The 19,089-nt window shown below is 39.9% G+C and overlaps 1 protein-coding gene across 1 annotated transcript; it reads left to right on the forward strand.

The window, feature by feature from the left end:
* The first annotated feature begins 2,141 nt into the window (after positions 1-2,141).
* cabp4 (calcium binding protein 4) lies at positions 2,142-18,529 on the forward strand. The gene is made up of 8 exons (XM_056259522.1): positions 2,142-2,261; positions 10,001-10,036; positions 10,117-10,309; positions 13,387-13,417; positions 15,899-16,042; positions 16,738-16,847; positions 16,999-17,146; positions 18,452-18,529. Exons 2-8 carry the CDS (start codon positions 10,002-10,004, stop codon positions 18,478-18,480), a joined length of 690 nt encoding a protein of 229 aa, XP_056115497.1. The 5' UTR covers positions 2,142-2,261; position 10,001; the 3' UTR covers positions 18,481-18,529.
* The last annotated feature ends 560 nt before the right edge of the window (positions 18,530-19,089 follow it).

Genomic DNA, 19,089 nt, shown 5'->3' on the forward strand with positions numbered 1-19,089 from the left:
TGCGAGGGAAATGTGCAACGCAAAATCAGGCCTTTTTAGAGCACAGTAAGCATAATCGAGTGTAATAGACTATGACAGCATCTCTCCCGGCATGCCCACCTCAACATTACCCCCCCCCCCCCCCAAACAGCGATCAGGAGGAAGAACTGAAAAAAAGTGTCTCGCTTTCTTTTGACAAATGCCATGAAGGACAAGGAGGAAGAACAGAGGCCAAGAAAACATCAATAATGACTCTTGCTCTCTTGTATACCAGGCCTAAAATTTGATGGACAGTGTTTTGACATATTTGCAGTCCATGTCTAAGAAAGCTAATTTACTAAGACGCACAGCGAGTTGCTTTCTGATGATAATTATAACGCATGACATACTATGAAAACCAAAGTAAATAAGCTGCTGAAAATGGTTGGCATTGTGTAAGCATGCATAATATAATCCTGAAATAATGTGAACCCATGACCTTTCTAAGAGTCATGGAAACATTAAAAACCATCTGGCATAATTATTCAGATTATTCTGGCATAATGTACAGTAGGCTACAGTACATTACTCTGTATGTTTATCCCGCAAGTTTGTTTTTGACATTTTCCTAGCATTTTCCTAGCCTTAGAGGTACAGAAACAGCACCGAAGAGGGGTTTGTGTTTCTTGGCCAGCTATATATTTTGCTGTGAGCACAAATTAGAGATTTAATTTATGTGACTTTTCATTATAAAGCTTTATTATGAACTTTGAATTCATACCCCGACTGTATTACTATCCATTTTTTATCTTAATTAAAAAATTTTGTGATTATCTTCGAGACAACAAGATGAGCCTCTGCCCTAGGGTTAAGTTCTGTGGCTTAATTAAAAGTCCATGCAATGATGTATCCAACCTATTCCTAAATACATGATCCAAATTTGTGCCTTCATGACAGCCTTTCATTACGACCTTATTATATGCAATAGCTTGAGCTTATTTATGTCACGATTTGGAGCTGTAATTACATTCATGAGCCTTGCAAGCTGTCACTGCCGTGTTAAGTGTTCATTCACACTTCATGAACAAAGTTGGAATCAATCTCTCAGATAAACTCGCCTGATGGACCTCTGGCTGATGTGGTCAACTGCTGTATCTGTATCTATAGTGCACAGAAACAGTGTGTAGGCGAGACCAGGGCTAGCTGTCATACTTTTTTTAGTCAAGATCAATTTTTATATAGACACATATATTAGAGTCTTGGCTACAAAAAAATGCTATTGATCATTTCCACCATCATTGGTCAGGAAAAAGAAAACGGTTCATTTAACACTCATTGATCTTTTGTGACAACGTGGCCAAATGTCTGGCGATGTTGTCGGTAAACTTTCACAATGGAAAATTATGAAAAATAAAACAAATTCAACAGAAAGGTTGACTGTCACGTCCCTGTCGGCCGTTACTTGTGCGATTCTTTTTCTTTTTGTGTGTGTCTGTGTATTATTCGCAGGTGATGTGTGATTGTGAAGACCAGTGTACTTATTTCAGTTTTTCCTTTTTAATAAATTTGCAAAGTTGTTTTTGCAACACAAATCTGTTTTTTGCTTTGTCATTATGGTGCATGGAGTGTAGATTGATGTGAAAAAAAAAGTTTTTAAAGTAGTTTAACATAAGGCAGCAACATAAAATGTGAAAGAAAACATAGGGGTATGAATACTTTTGCAAGGCACCGTGTGTGTATGTGTATGTGTGTGTGTGTGTGTGTGTGTGTGTGTGTGTGTATACGGTAGTCAACATTTGAAGTGGATCAAAAAAGTTAATCAAAACTGTCCTAAGACGAGAACGGGTATTGTTCAAAATTCATGTATAACTTTGATGAAAGGTTTTGATCCACTTCAAATGTTGACTACTTTATATCATATGTTTTTGGACGTTTGACTAAAACGTATAGTTTCCGAGACAGCCTTGTGTGACAACTAGCCCCAGAAGCTTTATAACCATGCTGATATCTGTTATATGCATACATGCAATCACAGACAAATGTAGAGCAATATGTCTGATTCAGACAGTCACATTCACAGGAACACTTGCACAGCTTAATCCAAACACATCATCAACATGCTCATCTCACATGCTAATCCAAACATATTTAGACAGATTATCACCTACTTGGATTATCAAAGGAGGGTGAAGGGTCACTTTTTTACAGTCAATCCACACGTTCTCTCAGAGGAGGAGGAATTGATTTTAAAAGATTGACTCAAGTGGTTCTGGACTGTACATTTTGCTCTTCGCATCCTGAAGGTAAGCTGAAAATATAATGAATTAAGATTTTAGAGTCGCTTGCATAATCTCTTTCTTGCAGAATTTGTTTTTCACTGTTGCTAAAGGGGCTAATTGACTTTAAACGCCACAGACAACAAAGCATATTCAACAGTAACATATCACGCACATAGTGACAGCCATAGCGGCAATCTTTTTCAAAAGCTTTGCTGTATTAGTACAGTAACTGACAGGAAGAGAAGACCATAATTACGGAATAATTACAGTAATGTTAAGGACATGAAAGGCAGCCAAAGAGAAGTGATGAGCCTTTGAATGCAGTTAGTCAGATGTAAAGTTGCGTTTTGGTGTAAACAGCCGCTACCCTAAACACAGCAACTGATAGTGGATTGTCAGGGGCTGCCAGGCCGAGCAAGATAAATCCCATCGCTGCGTGGTCGTAATGACAAAGGAGGGGGGCGGCCTCATTTCAGCACCATGACACAAAATCGGTAATGGGGATCGATCGCGCCAGTCTGAACATTCCATGGGTATTGTTATGTGGCTTGTTTTCAGATGTAACCCAGGAAAGTCCTTGCAATCTGTGATTGATCTAGAGCCAAAGGCCTTGTTTTGGATCATACGAGGAGAAGATCACAAAACATGGCAGATATAGTGAACAAGGGGCTTCAACTTACCGTTTTATTATGTGCATCCTTAGCACACATGCAAAAGATTCTATTTCAATTAACTGCTTTTTTAAAACAATTTCTATTCATCAAAGAATACCGAAAAACAGTTTATCATGGTTTCCACAAAAATATTAAGCAGCACAACTGTTTTCAACATTGATAATAAGAAATGTTTCTTGAGCACCAGATCAGCATATTAGAATGATTTCTGAAGGATCATGTGACACTGAAGACTAAAGAATTTCAGCTTAGTAGTCACAGGAATAAATTACATCTGAAAATATATTAACATAGAAACAGTTATTTTGAATTGTAATAATGTTTTACAATATTACTGTATTTTATCAAATAAATGCTTTGGTGAGCATAAGAGACTTAAAAAAATATTACTGACCTCAAACCTTTTAATGGTATAGTAGTGTATGTATGTTTTTCTACCATGGTGGGGACTTTCAATTGACTTCTATCGTTTTTAAAATTGATATTGATATTTTCTATGCCTAGATATGTTTTCTAAACCTAACCCACAGTTTTTGCTTTTTTACATATTCATAACAAACATACTAAATGTCGTTAAGCCATTTTCCTTAAGGTTTTATATCCATGGGACATTTGGTCCCCATATCTATAGAAGCCTGTTTCCGCCCCAGAGTAAAATTAAACCAAATAATTGTAATATAGTTTAAAATGAGAAATAAAGTGAGATTGTCAAAAACAAAGTTGCTATGCAAGATAAAAAAAAGCCATAATTGTGAGATATGAAAACATGAGAAATACAGTTGCAATTATGAGAAACAAAAATGTAATTAAGATATAAAGTCAATTGCAAGATATGAAGTTGAAATCATGAGAAATAAAGCTGCAATTACCAGAAATAAAGTTACAATTGCAAGATATAAAATCGTGCTGTGAGACAAAGAGTTGCAATTATGAGATAAATTCACATTGCAAGATAATAAAGTCACAATTGGGAGAAATAAAATAACCATGATCAAATATAAACATTTACTTACTTTTAATAATTTTTTTTTTTTTTTTTTTACTCTGAGGACAAAATGGGCTTCCATATAGGCTAGATGTTATATATAAAGACAAACAAACGACTGAAATCATTAAGCTTATAAATGTAAAAATTAGATAAGACTTTCCTAGCTGAGTTTTGGATCCTCCCAAGGTTTCTTCCCATCTATTTAACCTAAGGCGATTTCCTTGCAATTTGTTGCTTTAAATCAATATAAATTGATATTATTTGACATTATAAATGTAACAAAAGTTTATCTAAGTTCTAAGATATAGCATTCACCTGTCAAACAGTAAGACAAAGCCATTTGAAAGCCTGTATCTGATGTCCTTGGCTAGAACAGATATCTCAATGTGATTGAGTCTTTCAGGGTGCGCAAGATTTCTATCTCTGAAGGTCCATGTTTGATCTAATCTGCATCTGTCAGATGCAGTCATTTTTGGAAGGCCAGCTCTGAAAGGTGCCTGCCATAAAAAAAAAGAAGAAAAAAAGTCACTTCATGAACTTTAATAAAAAAAAAAAACAAGGTGCAAGGATGTCACAGTTTGCAGCATTCCAGCAAACCAATCATCTCATATGTAATTTTAGAAATAATTACTTTCGGTGTATCACAACTCGCATCAAAAAGGATCGGTATCTTAGCGTAATTTGCCCCAGCACCGCTTTGGCTCTCTTGGACGATTCTATTAGTTCCATAATTATCCCACCACTCCTCTGTTAAATTATTCCAATTAAAAGAATTAGGAGCTGAAATTGCTCGTGTCAACGTGCTGATTGACAGCAATTGGTCACTTAGTTTAATAACTCTTGTAGATTAGCCAGGCAGGTTTTTCCAATTGGTGAGTGTCACTAATGCACTGAAATAGATTCACCAAATTACCAAGAGCAGGAGGATCTCACGTCTTTTAGTTCATCTCATCTATTCAAATATGAATAATCTGTTTGCTGTGACTGGGCTGTGAAGACTAAAAACTAATTAAACATCTCCTAAAGTAAGCTTTTAGTTTCTTCAGATGTAATTTATTGAGGCAATATATTGATTTATCAAAGCCTTGCTTTTGACTCAGTTAGGCTATCTCATATAAGAGATATAATAAGCAAGTAAATAAATAAATATTCGGACATGATATGTATACAAAGTAGCGCCGGTTTCAGTTACGTGGATTTTAGGACTGATACACATTGCCATGATGGACAACAGTGACTGTAGAATGCAACAGTGCTGTCCACCTTTTCTTTGGCCTTGGTTCCTGAAGTATTTTTTTTTTGTATATTTAATTTTCCCATAAGGATTTTAAAAAGTCTTTGTTAGAGTTATAAGCCACAAAGCCAACCAACTAGCTAAGAGGTAAATTACAACATTACAAACTTTAATTTGAAGGAAAAAAAGTATTAGAAAACAAATCTGACAAAAAGACAAAAGTACAAGACTGTGTATAACGTAATGATAGAAAGAACTGCAATCCCATGAAGCATTGTGTTTGACAATTAAATTTAAAAGGATGGAGAAATAAAAAATATTTATTTAAAGAGGTGGTTTCATGGAAGTGGGTGCGGGTACTAAATACTTCTTTTGACATTATTTGCTTATAGCAGTTCTCTGATTGGTGGAGATTTCTTTGCAGAATCACAGGTAATGTTGTTTTTCCACCAGGAATTCTGCTGTTGAACATAAATATTAAAAATAATGCCTTTAACAAAACCATATACCATCAATCAATAACCTTGTAGCTCACAGTAGGTTTATCTACAGGCAAAAATGTTTTCTTCATGCATCGGTCAATTTTGAGATTTTGGGCTATTTTGCTTTCCATGAAGTGTTGTTTCAAGAAAACATCCAAAACACACTTTTAATTGGTGCTTTTATTGCACTTGTTTATCCATTTGCGCAGCGTATTTAGATTTCCATTACAATACATTTCTTTAAAGGCCGTTTTCTCAAAATTATTTTTTTCTGAAATCTCAACTTCAGCAGCACTTACATGCACCAAACTTCACAGTTCAATTCTATCCATATTCTGAAGGTTTTTACAGAGGGGTTTGTTCATATACAATTCACCTGATTTGATACATTTTATTCCTAAAACAATGGGGATTTAAAAAAAATGAACCTGGCTTTATCCAGTGTTCAGATTTCTGTTCAGGAAATTAGTGCACATTTAAATATTACCAAAACATGTAATACAAAAAATGTTTGCAGTTCTTAAAGGGGATGTCTAATGCCATTTCATGCATTCTGACTTATTTAACTGTTAAAGAGTTGGATTCTCATGCTAAACATGGCCAAAGTAAAAAAAAAAAAAAAAAAAAGTTGGACGTATGACGGAATATTTCTGTGCCAAATGGCCCTGTATGACGTGATAAAGGGGGCAATTCCTTGTATGGGCACTTCTCCAGGAAGAGCGTGCGCACACATCAACCAGAGCGACAGCAGAGCGTGCCCATCAACATGCAAGTTCAGGTTACTGAAGCCGTCGGCAGCGCTGCACGGCACGCCTCCAAGAGCTCCCTGTTTTCGGAAAGACTAGGTACAGTGTATCTGTCTTTTATACATCTAATAAAACTAAAGATTCTTCGGATATATGGTACTCAAGATTAACTCAGATTGGCAGAAACTGCCTGTGTAATGTCCCCTTTAATGTTATCAATTAAATAGAGAAGTATGATGATATTGTTACGGGGTGTGTAGGCAGAGGAAGACGAGGAGATCAGGAGTTCCAAAAACAATAGACTTTACTTAATAAAGCAAAACAACAAACGGATACAGGCAGGCAGACGGGCAGAGGATAACACACCTAACATCAACGTTACATAAACGAGAACCGACAAGGAGTGAAGGAGAACACAGGGTTTACATACACAGAGAACAGATAGGGGAAACAAGGCACAGCTGGGGCAAATTAACTAGACACAGGTGAAGGAACTGAACACAAACGAGGAGCGGGAAAACGAACACAGGACTAAACCAAATACACTATGAACGGGGGGAAACTCAGGACACACATGTAACATAACGCCCCCTCCAAAAAGGCGCGTCCTCGCGCCGTATAACTTCAATAGGGGTGGGGGGGCGGGCGCCCTGGAGGCTGACGAGGGCGTGGCCTACCCTGAGCAGGAAGCCTCCAGGGCGGAGCAGGCTGGTCAGGGGGCCATGGCGGAGTAGGAGACCACCCCTCGGGCGGTCCTGGCGGAGAATCCCCTTCGGGCGGCCATGGCGGAGAATCCCCTTCGGGCGACCATGGCGGAGACGCATCTTCGGGCGGCCATGGCGGAGACGCACCTTCGGGCGGCCATGGCGGAGACGCACCTTCGGGCGGCCATGGCGGAGACGCACCTTCGGGCGGCCATGGCGGAGACGCACCTTCGGGCGGCCATGGCGGAGACGCACCTTCGGGCGGCCATGGCGGAGACGCACCTTCGGGCGGCCATGGCGGAGACGCACCTTCGGGCGGCCATGGCGGAGACGCACCTTCGGGCGGCCATGGCGGAGACGCACCTTCGGGTGGCCTATATCCCCCCCCCAAAACCTTCTTGGGGGGAATCACAGGCTCTGGGACAGTCTCTGGGTGGGCAGAAGGGACATGGAAAGTCTCTGGCTGGGCTAGCGGTGAAGGCCCGGCTATGCTGGATGGAACCAGCGGTGAAGGCTCTGAAGGGCTGGACGGGACCAGCGGAGAAGGCTCTGAAGGGCTGGACGGGACCAGCGGAGAAGGCTCTGAAGGGCTGGACGGGACCAGCGGAGAAGGCTCTGGCTCAGCCGGCGTGACGCGAAGCTCCGGCCCGGCAGGCGTGACGCGAAACTCTGGCTCGGCAGGCGTGCAGGGAAGCTCAGGCTCGGCAGGCGTGCAGGGAAGCTCAGGCTCGGCAGGCGTGCAGGGAAGCTCAGGCTCGGCAGGCGTGCAGGGAAGCTCAGGCTCGGCAGGCGTGCAGGGAAGCTCAGGCTCGGCAGGCGTGCAGGGAAGCTCAGGCTCGGCAGGCGTGCGGGGAAGCTCAGGCTCGGCAGGCGTGCGGGGAAGCTCAGGCTCGGCAGGCGTGCGGGGAAGCTCAGGCTCGGCAGGCGTGCGGGGAAGCTCAGGCTCGGCAGGCGTGCGGGGAAGCTCAGGCTCGGCAGGCGTGCGGGGAAGCTCAGGCTCGGCAGGGCTGCGGGGAAGCTCAGGCTCGGCAGGGCTGCGGGGAAGCTCAGGCTCGGCAGGGCTGGACGGAACCAGCGGTGAGGGCTTGGCTGGGCTGGACGGAACCAGCGATGAAGGGTCGGCTGGGCTGGACGGAACCAGCGGCGAGGGCTTGGCTGGGCTGGACGGAACCAGCGGCGAGGGCTTGGTTGGGCTGGACGGAACCAGCGGCGAGGGCTTGGCTGGGCTGGACGGAACCAGCGGCGAGGGCTTGGCTGGGCTGGACGGAACCAGCGGCGAGGGCTTGGCTGGGCTGGCTGGGATCAGTGGCGGAAGCTCTGTGTCCCAGTCAATAAGCTCCTCCTCTTCCCCTGGACCGATGGTGAAGGGAGAGCCACAGCTCGCCAATACCCACTCAACAAAGGCCTCGAAGTTCCCCCGAGGCCCATCTCCGGGCAGGCGTGCTGTGGTCTCGGCGTTGAGACCTGCCCGGAAGAACACACAGAGGCTGGTGTCATCATAATGGACAAAGGGTACCAAGTCCAAATACCTCTGTGTGTGGGCCTCGAGGGAAAGATCCTCTTGGGAAAGCAGCATGATCTTTACTGCTGCCAAATCCATATTTTCGGTCGGTTCTTCTGTTACGGGGTGTGTAGGCAGAGGAAGACGAGGAGATCAGGAGTTCCAAAAACAATAGACTTTACTTAATAAAGCAAAACAACAAACGGATACAGGCAGGCAGACGGGCAGAGGATAACACACCTAACATCAACGTTACATAAACGAGAACCGACAAGGAGTGAAGGAGAACACAGGGTTTACATACACAGAGAACAGATAGGGGAAACAAGGCACAGCTGGGGCAAATTAACTAGACACAGGTGAAGGAACTGAACACAAACGAGGAGCGGGAAAACGAACACAGGACTAAACCAAATACACTATGAACGGGGGGAAACTCAGGACACACATGTAACAGATATCTAGTTAATTTTTTTACCCTATTCACCAGGGGTATATTGCCTTAAGTTATCTTTAAAATTCAATTTCCCTATGGAAAAAAAAGAACGGGATTTCTGGAACCCGACTATTCCACTCTATATACGTGGATAACACTGTCTAGCATAATTTGGTCTTGGACTAATTTGAGACATCTTTTTTAAGGATTGAAATCTGATCAGTCACACTTTGCTTATGGTCTAAGAGAAACAAATAAGACATTGAAGAGATTTATTTTGGTATTTTCCTTTCTATTTGAACATTTCCAAATGTTGAATGGAGGACAACTGATTTTTACAGAATCAAAACGCCAGGGCATTAAGAAATAAATGTTTTTGTGTGAACAATTTGCTCATTTTGAATTTATCCTTGTTGCTTGTAAGGAGCCATTGACAATTTCGGTTTAATGACTTGTTTGATGGGCAGAGGACAGACAGAGGTTTGCTGCTTGGCTTGGGCATATTAAACTGTTGATTGTAATTTATAGCCTGTCTAGTGCGCCTGTCGGCCTCCATTGTAATCCAATTCAGCGCTCGGAGGAACGGTCCGTCCTCTTGGATCTGCCGCTAGCATGCGTTTGATTATGCCGTGTGTCCTTCTCTTCAAAAAGAAGCCAATCTACAAAGGGAAAACAATAGCATCAAATTGTTGCCATTTGGAACGGTCATTGTAATTCCAGCCTATGACCTTTCTAACTATTATAATGCCTGCAACCCAACGGGCATTTCAACAGGAATCAGGCCTCTGCACAACCACTGAGCTCTCGGGTAAACCAGCAGTAACTTGGCAGGAAAGCTGCTACTATGTTCTATACATGTTAATGTCAATGGACTGGGCATGGTTGCAATAATTGTTACAACTACAATTTCAAAGTGGACGAATTCGCAAACGAGTAGGGAAAGAACAATGGTATATAAACTTCTGAATATCTAAACTCTCCCCTCTGTTATCTACTAGCATGTCTCAGAGGAGTAAAACCTCTTCAAAAGAAAGGTACGAGATGGCTCTAAATCATTGCATTGATTCAGGTGATGTGCGGTGTGGTCACTACCTGTCTTCTCTCCCTTTAGCAGCTCGTCTGGTCATTCATCCTCATCAGATGCTCATCCTCCACGCTCTGCTCTTCGTAACTCCTCCAAAGACTCGAAAAACTCAGGTCACAGGGACTCATCTGACAGCCAAGAACGCCGCAGCAGTAGATCTTTGAGCCAGAATTCAGCTATTGCTGCGGCATATACACAGTACCTTAATTCTCTCTTTGGACAGGTAAATCTACATCTTTAGATTTATCCTTGCTAGTTTTGATGCTAGCTTAAATGTTTAGGATAACAAAAAAGGTACCTAATGCTACTTTTATATACCATGGTATTTTATTTTTAATGATTACCATATTCATGTAACGTGGTATTTACTTCAGTAAGGTACTTCAGTGAAATAAAATAATGTGCATTTAAGTGATCAAACTTAACTAACAAAGTTCAGGGAAGGAGGCGGACGTTAAACGTAACTTTAATCGTAAAAAAACCCCATCAAAACGAAAGGAGCAGTACTATCCCAGGCTCTTGGCCCCATCCAGCTTCATTCTAACGTTAATAAAACTTTAATACATTTGCCCCGCCCATCAAAGAGATTACTCCTGTCGGATTGCTTTCCATTGGTTGTGGAGGGTAAGATGGCAACTCCCATTATTCCACGCTCATTGACAGCATCATCAAGCTAAGTCTTTATTATTGTTTTGAATAAGTGACATTTGAATCTGCTTTAATAATATTTACAGTTTTCATTTTAATTTAAGTTTTATCAATTTTGTTGTTTTGTCATTTTTATTAGTTTTGAATATAAACATAAAATTTTCTATTTAGCTTAGCTTTAATTTTTTTATTTCAGTTTAAATTTGAGCAATTGTAGTACTTAAATTAGTAGCCATCATCTCTACTTTCCAGTTAAAGTTAATTAAGTTTAAGCTTTCATCTAATACTTATATTTTATTCAAATGTTTGATTTCAGCTTTACTTCAATTATCGAAAACGATTTTTAATAGTTTTAGTTTACAATATCTGACAATATTTAGTTTACAACACTGATTCAGCAATCATGGTATTACCATCTGATACAATCGCTGTACCATGGTACTGGGAAAAACAATTAAACCATCGTAAGTAGGTCTGAGCTGGCTTAAGATGGTCTCCTATTCTGGCCAAGCTGGTGTTAAGCTGCATGGTTTAGCTAGTCTGACCAGTTGAAAAGCGCACAAAACCACTCTAAAACCACCCCGAGAGGCCAAATAAGACCAGCAAACTAGTCTAGATTCTAGATGGTTTAATTTAGACAGGTGAACCTTTTATAGGTGTCTTAGCCAGTTTGTTTGACCTATGGATTATTCAAACACATATATCCAGGATCAATGCGTCTTTATTTAGCACAAGGTCAGGTTCATAATCTGTGATTTATCTTCTGAGAAAATATTGCCGCCTGTCAACGCACCACCTTCCTCCTCAATCAGGTCAATAACAAGTGCCAAGTTAAGTTATTTTGGTACACTGAAGCCCAGACCTAAGCAAGCATCTTGCTCCAGCTGTTAAAACCGATGCTATGAATCTGTCATGATTCATGAATCATAGTCATTTAAACTCGGAGATGCTTGATTATATTTTCAAGAGTATGTCTGGAGATCAGAGAGCCAGCGAGCAAGAAACAGCCAGAAAACAGAGAGACTGAAGAACAGTAAGAGAGAGAGAGAAAATGGATAGAGTCTAAGAGACAAACAAGACAAAGGTGCTCCGACACAAATTGGAAAATATACCAATGTATGCACACAGCCTAAAGCTCCATGGCTCCTGCTTGGCAGATTGGAGGGATGAATGAAATAAAAACAAATAGACAAGGGACCCTATTAGCATATATCTATGGGTACATAGCCTGAAGCAACTCACAAGTTGCATAACTGCTCCCTCTTCCAGAGACGTCTGAGTAATGCATTATTTTTAATAATAAATATGTGTTTTAGGGAATTTGGTCCAAAAGTCTAAATGCAGTGAATGAAACATTTGAAAGTCGGCAATGCCCTTGGGCACCAAAAATGCAAATATTTCTCAGTTAGCAAAGCCTTACAAATCAATTTTAGGCCTTATAAAAGTTGTAGTATACATATAGAGGCTTGCTGTGGTAGTCGGTTACCGTTGTTACATGGTGTTCAGCTGTACACCGATTACATCACTTGGCCACAGCGGCACCGCCTCCACTGTTGCTTTGTTTTTTTTATAGAAATAAAAACCATTTAGTTCAGTTGGACAATGGACGCTACAATTATAAACTAAAAGCATCTTCTTTGCTCCATAAACAGCATGAGCTGCAGAGCAGAGGTGTAAAAAATACCTGAAAACCATATACCTTACAGCGAAAAAGACTTCATTACGAGTTACAAGTCACCAGTTCCAATACGACTAGAGTAAAATAGGCCTGGTTTCACAAACAGGGCTTGGATTAAGTCTTAGTTAAATTAGGACATTTAGGTAGCTTTTATAAACATGCTTAAAAAAACAAAACATGGTGCGCATCTTGAGACAAAACAATGGCAATGATATATTGTAATAAATCAAGATCAACAAAGCAGCGTCTTAAACATCTAAACACTCACGTCTCAGTTTAGCTCAAGTGCTCAAAAAGATGGAAGATTTAATCATATTAAAGCATGCATATGTCCATGAATCTGAATAAAACTGCATGTGATGATATCCATTTATCAAATACAGCAATAACATTTTATAATAATAATAATAATAAGCAATCATTTATAAACCGTTTATAAATTATTATAAACGGTTATCCCCCCCACCCCACCCCACACATTGCCCCTTAACCATTTATGCAGTTTATTTTTGCAAAATGATTAAATATTTCCCCGCATCTCTCCCCGTTCTTGTTTGTATAAGCGTTGATGTGAGGCATGGTTGGACATGTTATGGTGTAATCCAATTATACCCCCCCCCCCCCCCCCCCCCCCCCCCCCCCCCCCCCCCCCCCCCTCACACACACACACACTCCATGCGTCATTGTGCCACTGAGCAGCTTTGATAAGCATTCTAACATAAACCTCAGTTATTAGTGATTAAAAATGGGCGATGTCTCTAAGGATGTTCAGCTCTCATGCTGTAATAATTTCCATATTTAGCTGTTTTTTGTGTCACAGTTTTTTTGGTCATTTTGCTCTCTCTCATCTCTCTGTCCCTCTACCTTTCTACCTTTCTACCTTTCTATCACTCTCTCTCTCTCTCTCTCTCTCTCTCTCTCTCTCTCTCTCTCTCTCTCTCTCTCTCTCTCTCACACACATTTACTTTCACCAGGACAGAGATTTACTGCCAGAGGAACTAGACGGTATGTACAAAACATGCATATTTAATATCCGAGCCATTGCACAGCACATAGACGAACACAATACAGATGCTGCACACACTCAGCATAAGATAAACAACTGACAAAATTCAATAACATCTGACACAAATAAATTTGATTAAAAATGAATTGGTATTGTCATGAATGGTGAATGGCATACAGAGGATAGAGAAGTAAGCAGCATTAATAATACCAGAGCAGTGAGTCAGCCTGTGCTGATGGTTCTACGCTTAAGCTGCACAGTCACATAGATTATATAACAGGTACAGTATGTAGCCTATACTAATGTAAAGTTCAATTATATATAATAACTAAACTAATTGTCCACCCCTAGTTTCAGGTGTTTTTTGTTTACCTGGATGTTCTTGATGTTAAGTTTTCAGGTTGATTTAACTATATATTACTATATAAGTTGAAATGACACTGTCAAATTTGAAATTTGTGACAATGTTTTATGTAATGCTAAAACACTGCTCTCCACTTTCAGAAGTTGTAGTGATGCTCTCTTTTCCCAGAAAGAATGTAAAACATATACACTCACCGGCCACTTTATTAGGTACCCCATGCTAGTAACGGGTTGGACCCCCTTTTGCCTTCAGAACTGCCTCAATTCTTCGTGGCATAGATTCAACAAGGTGCTGGAAGCATTCCTCAGGGAGTTTGGTCCATATTGACATGATGGCATCACACAGTTGCCGCAGATTTGTCGGCTGCACATCCATGATGCGAATCTCCCGTTCCACCACATCCCAAAGATGCTCTATTAGGTGGAGATCTGGTGACTGTGGAGGCCATTTTAGTACAGTGAACTCATTGTCATGTTCAAGAAACCAATTTGAAATGATTAGAGCTTTGTGACATGGTGGAAGTAGCCATCAGAGGATGGGTACATGGTGGCCATAAAGGGATGGACATGGTCAGAAACAATGCTCAGGTAGGCCGTGGCATTTAAACGATGCCCAATTGGCACTAAGGGGCCTAAAGTGTGCCAGGAAAACATCCCCCACACCATTACACCACCACCACCAGCCTGCACAGTGGTAACAAGGCATGATGGTTCCATGTTCTCATTCTGTTTACGCCAAATTCTGAGTCTAACATCTGAATGTCTCAACAGAAATCGAGACTCATCAGACCAGGCAACATTTTTCCAGTCTTCAACTGTTCAATTTTGGTGAGCTCTTGCAAATTGTAGCCTCTTTTTCCTATTTGTAGTGGAGATGAGTGGTACCCGGTGGAGTCTTCTGCTGTTGTAGCCCATCCGCCTCAAGGTTGTGCGTGTTGTGGCTTCACAAATGCTTTGCTGCATACCTCGGTTGTAACGAGTGGTTATTTCAGTCACTGTTGCCCTTCTATCAGTTCGAACCAGTCTGGCCATTCTCCTCTGACCTCTGGCATCAACAAGGCATTTCCGCCCACAGAACTGCCGCTCACTGGATGTTTTTTCTTTTTCGGACCATTCTCTGTAAACCCTAGAGATGGTTGTGCGTGAAAATCCCAGTAGATTAGCAGTTTCTGAAATACTCAGACCAGCCCTTCTGGCACCAACAATCATGCCACGTTCAAAGTCACTCAAATCAACTTTCTTCCCCATACTGATGCTCGGTTTGAACTGCAGGAGATTGTCTTGACCATGTCTACATGCCTAAATGCACTGAGTTGCCGCCATGTGATTGGCTGCTTAGAAATTAAGTGTTAACGAGCAGTTGGACAGGTGTACCTAATAAAGTGGCCGGTGAGTGTATATTGGTTAGCCTATATCATTTTCTGTTTTTAAAAATATTGAAATATGATTTAAGTTGATTTTACACACTAAAAGAAATATTGTATCACATATTGAATATCGCATTATTTAACAAGTAGTTTTCTTCAATATCAGGCAGCCCTTATATCATATATCCATTCATGGTTAGACTTCTTTTTTTTTTTTCCTTTCAAAAATGGTCAGGGAAAGGAAAACCTTCAGATGTTGAATTTTCTATTCATTTTACTGTATATGAGATTTGTAATGTTAGCAACCCTGTTACAAATGCAGTTTGAAAAACCCTGTCTAAACGCAGTATAAAACTCAGATTTTTAATAAACATTTAATAACTGTGTAAATTAAACAGAAGTAGCACATTTTAATTAATGACAAATTCTGATAAAATAAATCATTTCAGTTACTAAAATAATAAATACAATTTGGATACAGATAAGGATGCCAAGACTGCTAATATGGGACAGGCCAAAAGCACCATTTTAAGAGGGGAAACAGATAAATGTGTTTTAAACTATCTATCTCTTATACTAGGATACGTTTTATTATTATGAGAACATATCTAATATTTCTTACAATAAAACAATGGATTTGTACACACTCACTAACATGTAGCCCATTACAAATAGCAGAATACTATATCCGGTAAGTTGAAGAAAAGTTGGCGATGTGATTAAATGTGATTACATTTCTTTACCCTTTAGAGCTCCATGTAGCATTTAAAGAGTTTGACTATGACCAGGATGGGTATTTGCACTACAAAGATGTTGCAGACTGCATGAGAACCATGGGATACATGCCAACAGAGATGGAACTGATTGAGATCATTCAGCAGATAAAAATGAAATGTGAGTGTGTATGCTTGAAACCAGTTTCAACTGATGGCATTTTTGTGTCTATTTATACACTGCCTAAGCTCTACTCGTTCAAAAGTTTGAGGTCACTGCGTTTTTTTGTTTTGAAAGAAATACTTTTATTTACCAAGGACACATTATTCAAAAGTGACAGTAAAGACATTTATAAAGTTAGATGTCTATTTCAAATAAATGCTGTTCTTTTAAACTTTTTATTTGTCAAAGAATCCTGAAAAATTAAGTATCACGGCTTCCACAATAATACTGAGCCGCACAACTGTCTTCAATATTATAATAAGAAATGTTTACAAAATCAAAATGTTCAAATCAGCATATTATCATGATTTCTGAAGGATCATGTGACACTGAAGACTGGAGTAAATATGCTGAAAATTCAGCTTGGCCATCACAGGAATAATATAAATATATATATATAAATATATATATGTATATAAAATATATATATATATATATATACATATATATATTAAATAGAACAGTTATTTAAAATTGTAATAATATGTCACAATATTACTGTTTTCACTGTATTTTTGATTGAATAAATGCAGCCTTGGTGAGACTTCTTTCAAAAACATTAAAAAATCTTACCAACTCTAAACTTTTGAACGGTAGTGTATGCCAGTTTAAATGTAAAGATAAGTGTTAATGTGGTATGTGTGTGTTTGTAGGGGGTGGTCATGTGGACTTTGATGATTTCTGTGAATTAATGGGGCCCAGGATGTTGGCTGAGACTGCTCATATGGTCGGTCTAAGGGAGATGCACTGTGCATTCAAACAGGTGAGTAGTACACACTCTAAAGTTGCCTTCAAAGGAAGCTCACTTTGAAGTGTACATTAAATAGAGAACAAAACCCCACAAACATCAAATCGTGATATATTGCATTGCATAAATAATATTATATCTTCATGAAACTGAATATCTCTCTTAGTTTGACTGTGACGGTGATGGACGGATCACCTTTGAGGAGCTGAAAGAGTCCACAAAGACGTTGCTCGGTGAGAAACTGAAGAAAGGAGAACTGGAAGAAATTCTGACAGACATAGACCTCAACGGAGATGGGAACGTGGACTTTGATGGTAAGGAAGGCAGAATACTTTTGAATATGTACTACTCTGGGAAATGATGCATGGGTTTACATGTAACTGTCCGCGTGGAGTCATCTAAAAGGTCTCAAGTGATTTAATGAGTGTAAATGTATATTGAGAAGTGAGAAGACTTTCTCTGGACTATTGAGCAGAGTAGATCAAAGCTCAAAACATTCACTGAGTAGAGAACAAGCAAAAGAAAGGAACGTGTAACGTAACAAACATCCAAAACAACAACCAACTATAACAAGTATAACAACTATAACTATAACAACTATAACACTATAAAAGTAATAACCAACGTACCGGTAAGTCACTAAAAACAACTCTATAGCGCCATCTAGTGACCAGACTATGAAACAGCAGTAGCCCTCTTTTCTGTGGCTCTTGCTGTGGATCTGCTTTTCTGTGTTTTTGGATTGTTCTGCCACTGCAAAAATATTTTTAAAAAATAAATTCAGTACACAAAAATCTCCAGACAACATGAGCGGAGGAAAATAATGTGATCTAGGAGCTTCATACATCTTACAGCAGATGCCATTGAAACACGGCAAGTCTATCCGTCACAGCCTCGCTTTCCTGTCATGGCGCGCTGCTCTGAATAAGGTCTATAATTTTTACCTGTTTGCCCCAACTGTGGAGCAACAGACGCAGCTATTCTCGACATGATGTTTATAAAAAATAAAATAAATAAAAAATTCGGGAGAAAGTATAGCCAACCTACCTCTATCCCGCCACGACAGTCTTCCACCAGCATCCCTCCACACTTAATTTCTGGGTTCGGACTTCGGACCTTCGGAGTCGGAACCAATTCCGAGCTTGGAGCCCTTCCCCTCGGACAGCACGCCAAATATGCATACTTGTTCTATATCAAATTATATGTAAGGGTGAAGTCTTGAACTTTATATTTACTTGATTTGATATAAAATGGAGTTATAAACGAAATAACTTGTTCATCTTGACTTGTCAATCAATTAGCCTACCTCAGGAGACAATTCCCGCCACCTCCATGTTTAATCTCTATAAATAAACTAACTATGAATAATGATAAAGGAGCACAGGAAGGTAACTTAGACCTCGAGTGGGGGAAAAGCCACATGTGTGTTTACCGCTTTCAAGAATCGGATGAACTTCTGAAAAAGGCTTGCTTCATTTTCACACGAATTCCGTTGATTACGGAACCCCCCAAGTGACATTTCAGGGAAAAGGCTTCTTATCGTGTGGTGTGCCTCGTAGTAAACTAAATAGAACCAATATTTTATATTAACTGACAGTTTTGTCTCTGTTTTCTTTCAGAGTTTGTCATGATGCTGTCTCTCCGATAGCTGAATGGATTTCCATAAGAGCTCAATCATGAAATCATCAAACCTGTCAGTTAAGTTGTTAAATACGGTGTGCATGAACTGCTGAGATTTATGTAGAACTGTACAGAGTATTTGTGTTCAATAAAGGTCCGAAACTGTGTCAAAATGTTCTTGTTTGTTCGATGGAGGATGGTGGATTATCTAAATAATAAGTAGTGTACGTACGGGACAATAAATCTGTGAGTTATGAAACAGCTGTTGTTGCACAACCAGTGACGTTGCTGCAACCTAGTGGAGGATATAGGTAACGATAATAATAATCCTTATTATCTGATAAGAATAATAATGATAATATTAATAAAAATAAATTAGGCTCTAGTTTCCCTGCGTCCCTGGACATGTTGTTTGGAAAATGGATGGATAATCCTTGCGGACTTGCATAGGCTCCAACATCCCATGACTCTATGAAAAGCGGTTTGTTAAATAGATGGATGGATGTAAATAAATAAACTAACAAAGATACAATGAAAAAGATGTGCATTTTATTTGAAAATTGACAACTTAAATATTTGAGCATAGCTGTAAAAAAATTATTTTTTTTAAAACAAAATGATTTACATATAACAGCCA

This window comes from Rhinichthys klamathensis, unplaced genomic scaffold (assembly GCF_029890125.1).
Source record: "Rhinichthys klamathensis goyatoka isolate OS25496 unplaced genomic scaffold, OSU_Roscu_1.1 h1tg000169l_1, whole genome shotgun sequence".
Lineage (NCBI taxonomy): Eukaryota > Metazoa > Chordata > Actinopteri > Cypriniformes > Leuciscidae > Rhinichthys > Rhinichthys klamathensis.

What these genes read in the sequence shown, in the direction of transcription:
- cabp4 (XM_056259522.1), top strand. Translation starts at nt 10,002, where the DNA reads ATGTCTCAGAGGAGTAAAACCTCTTCAAAAGAAAG. An exon ending in AAAACCTCTTCAAAAGAAAG is followed by an intron (nt 10,037 to 10,116) that starts GTACGAGATGGC and finishes TCCCTTTAGCAG; the next exon opens with CTCGTCTGGTCATTCATCCT. An exon ending in TTAATTCTCTCTTTGGACAG is followed by an intron (nt 10,310 to 13,386) that starts GTAAATCTACAT and finishes TACTTTCACCAG; the next exon opens with GACAGAGATTTACTGCCAGA.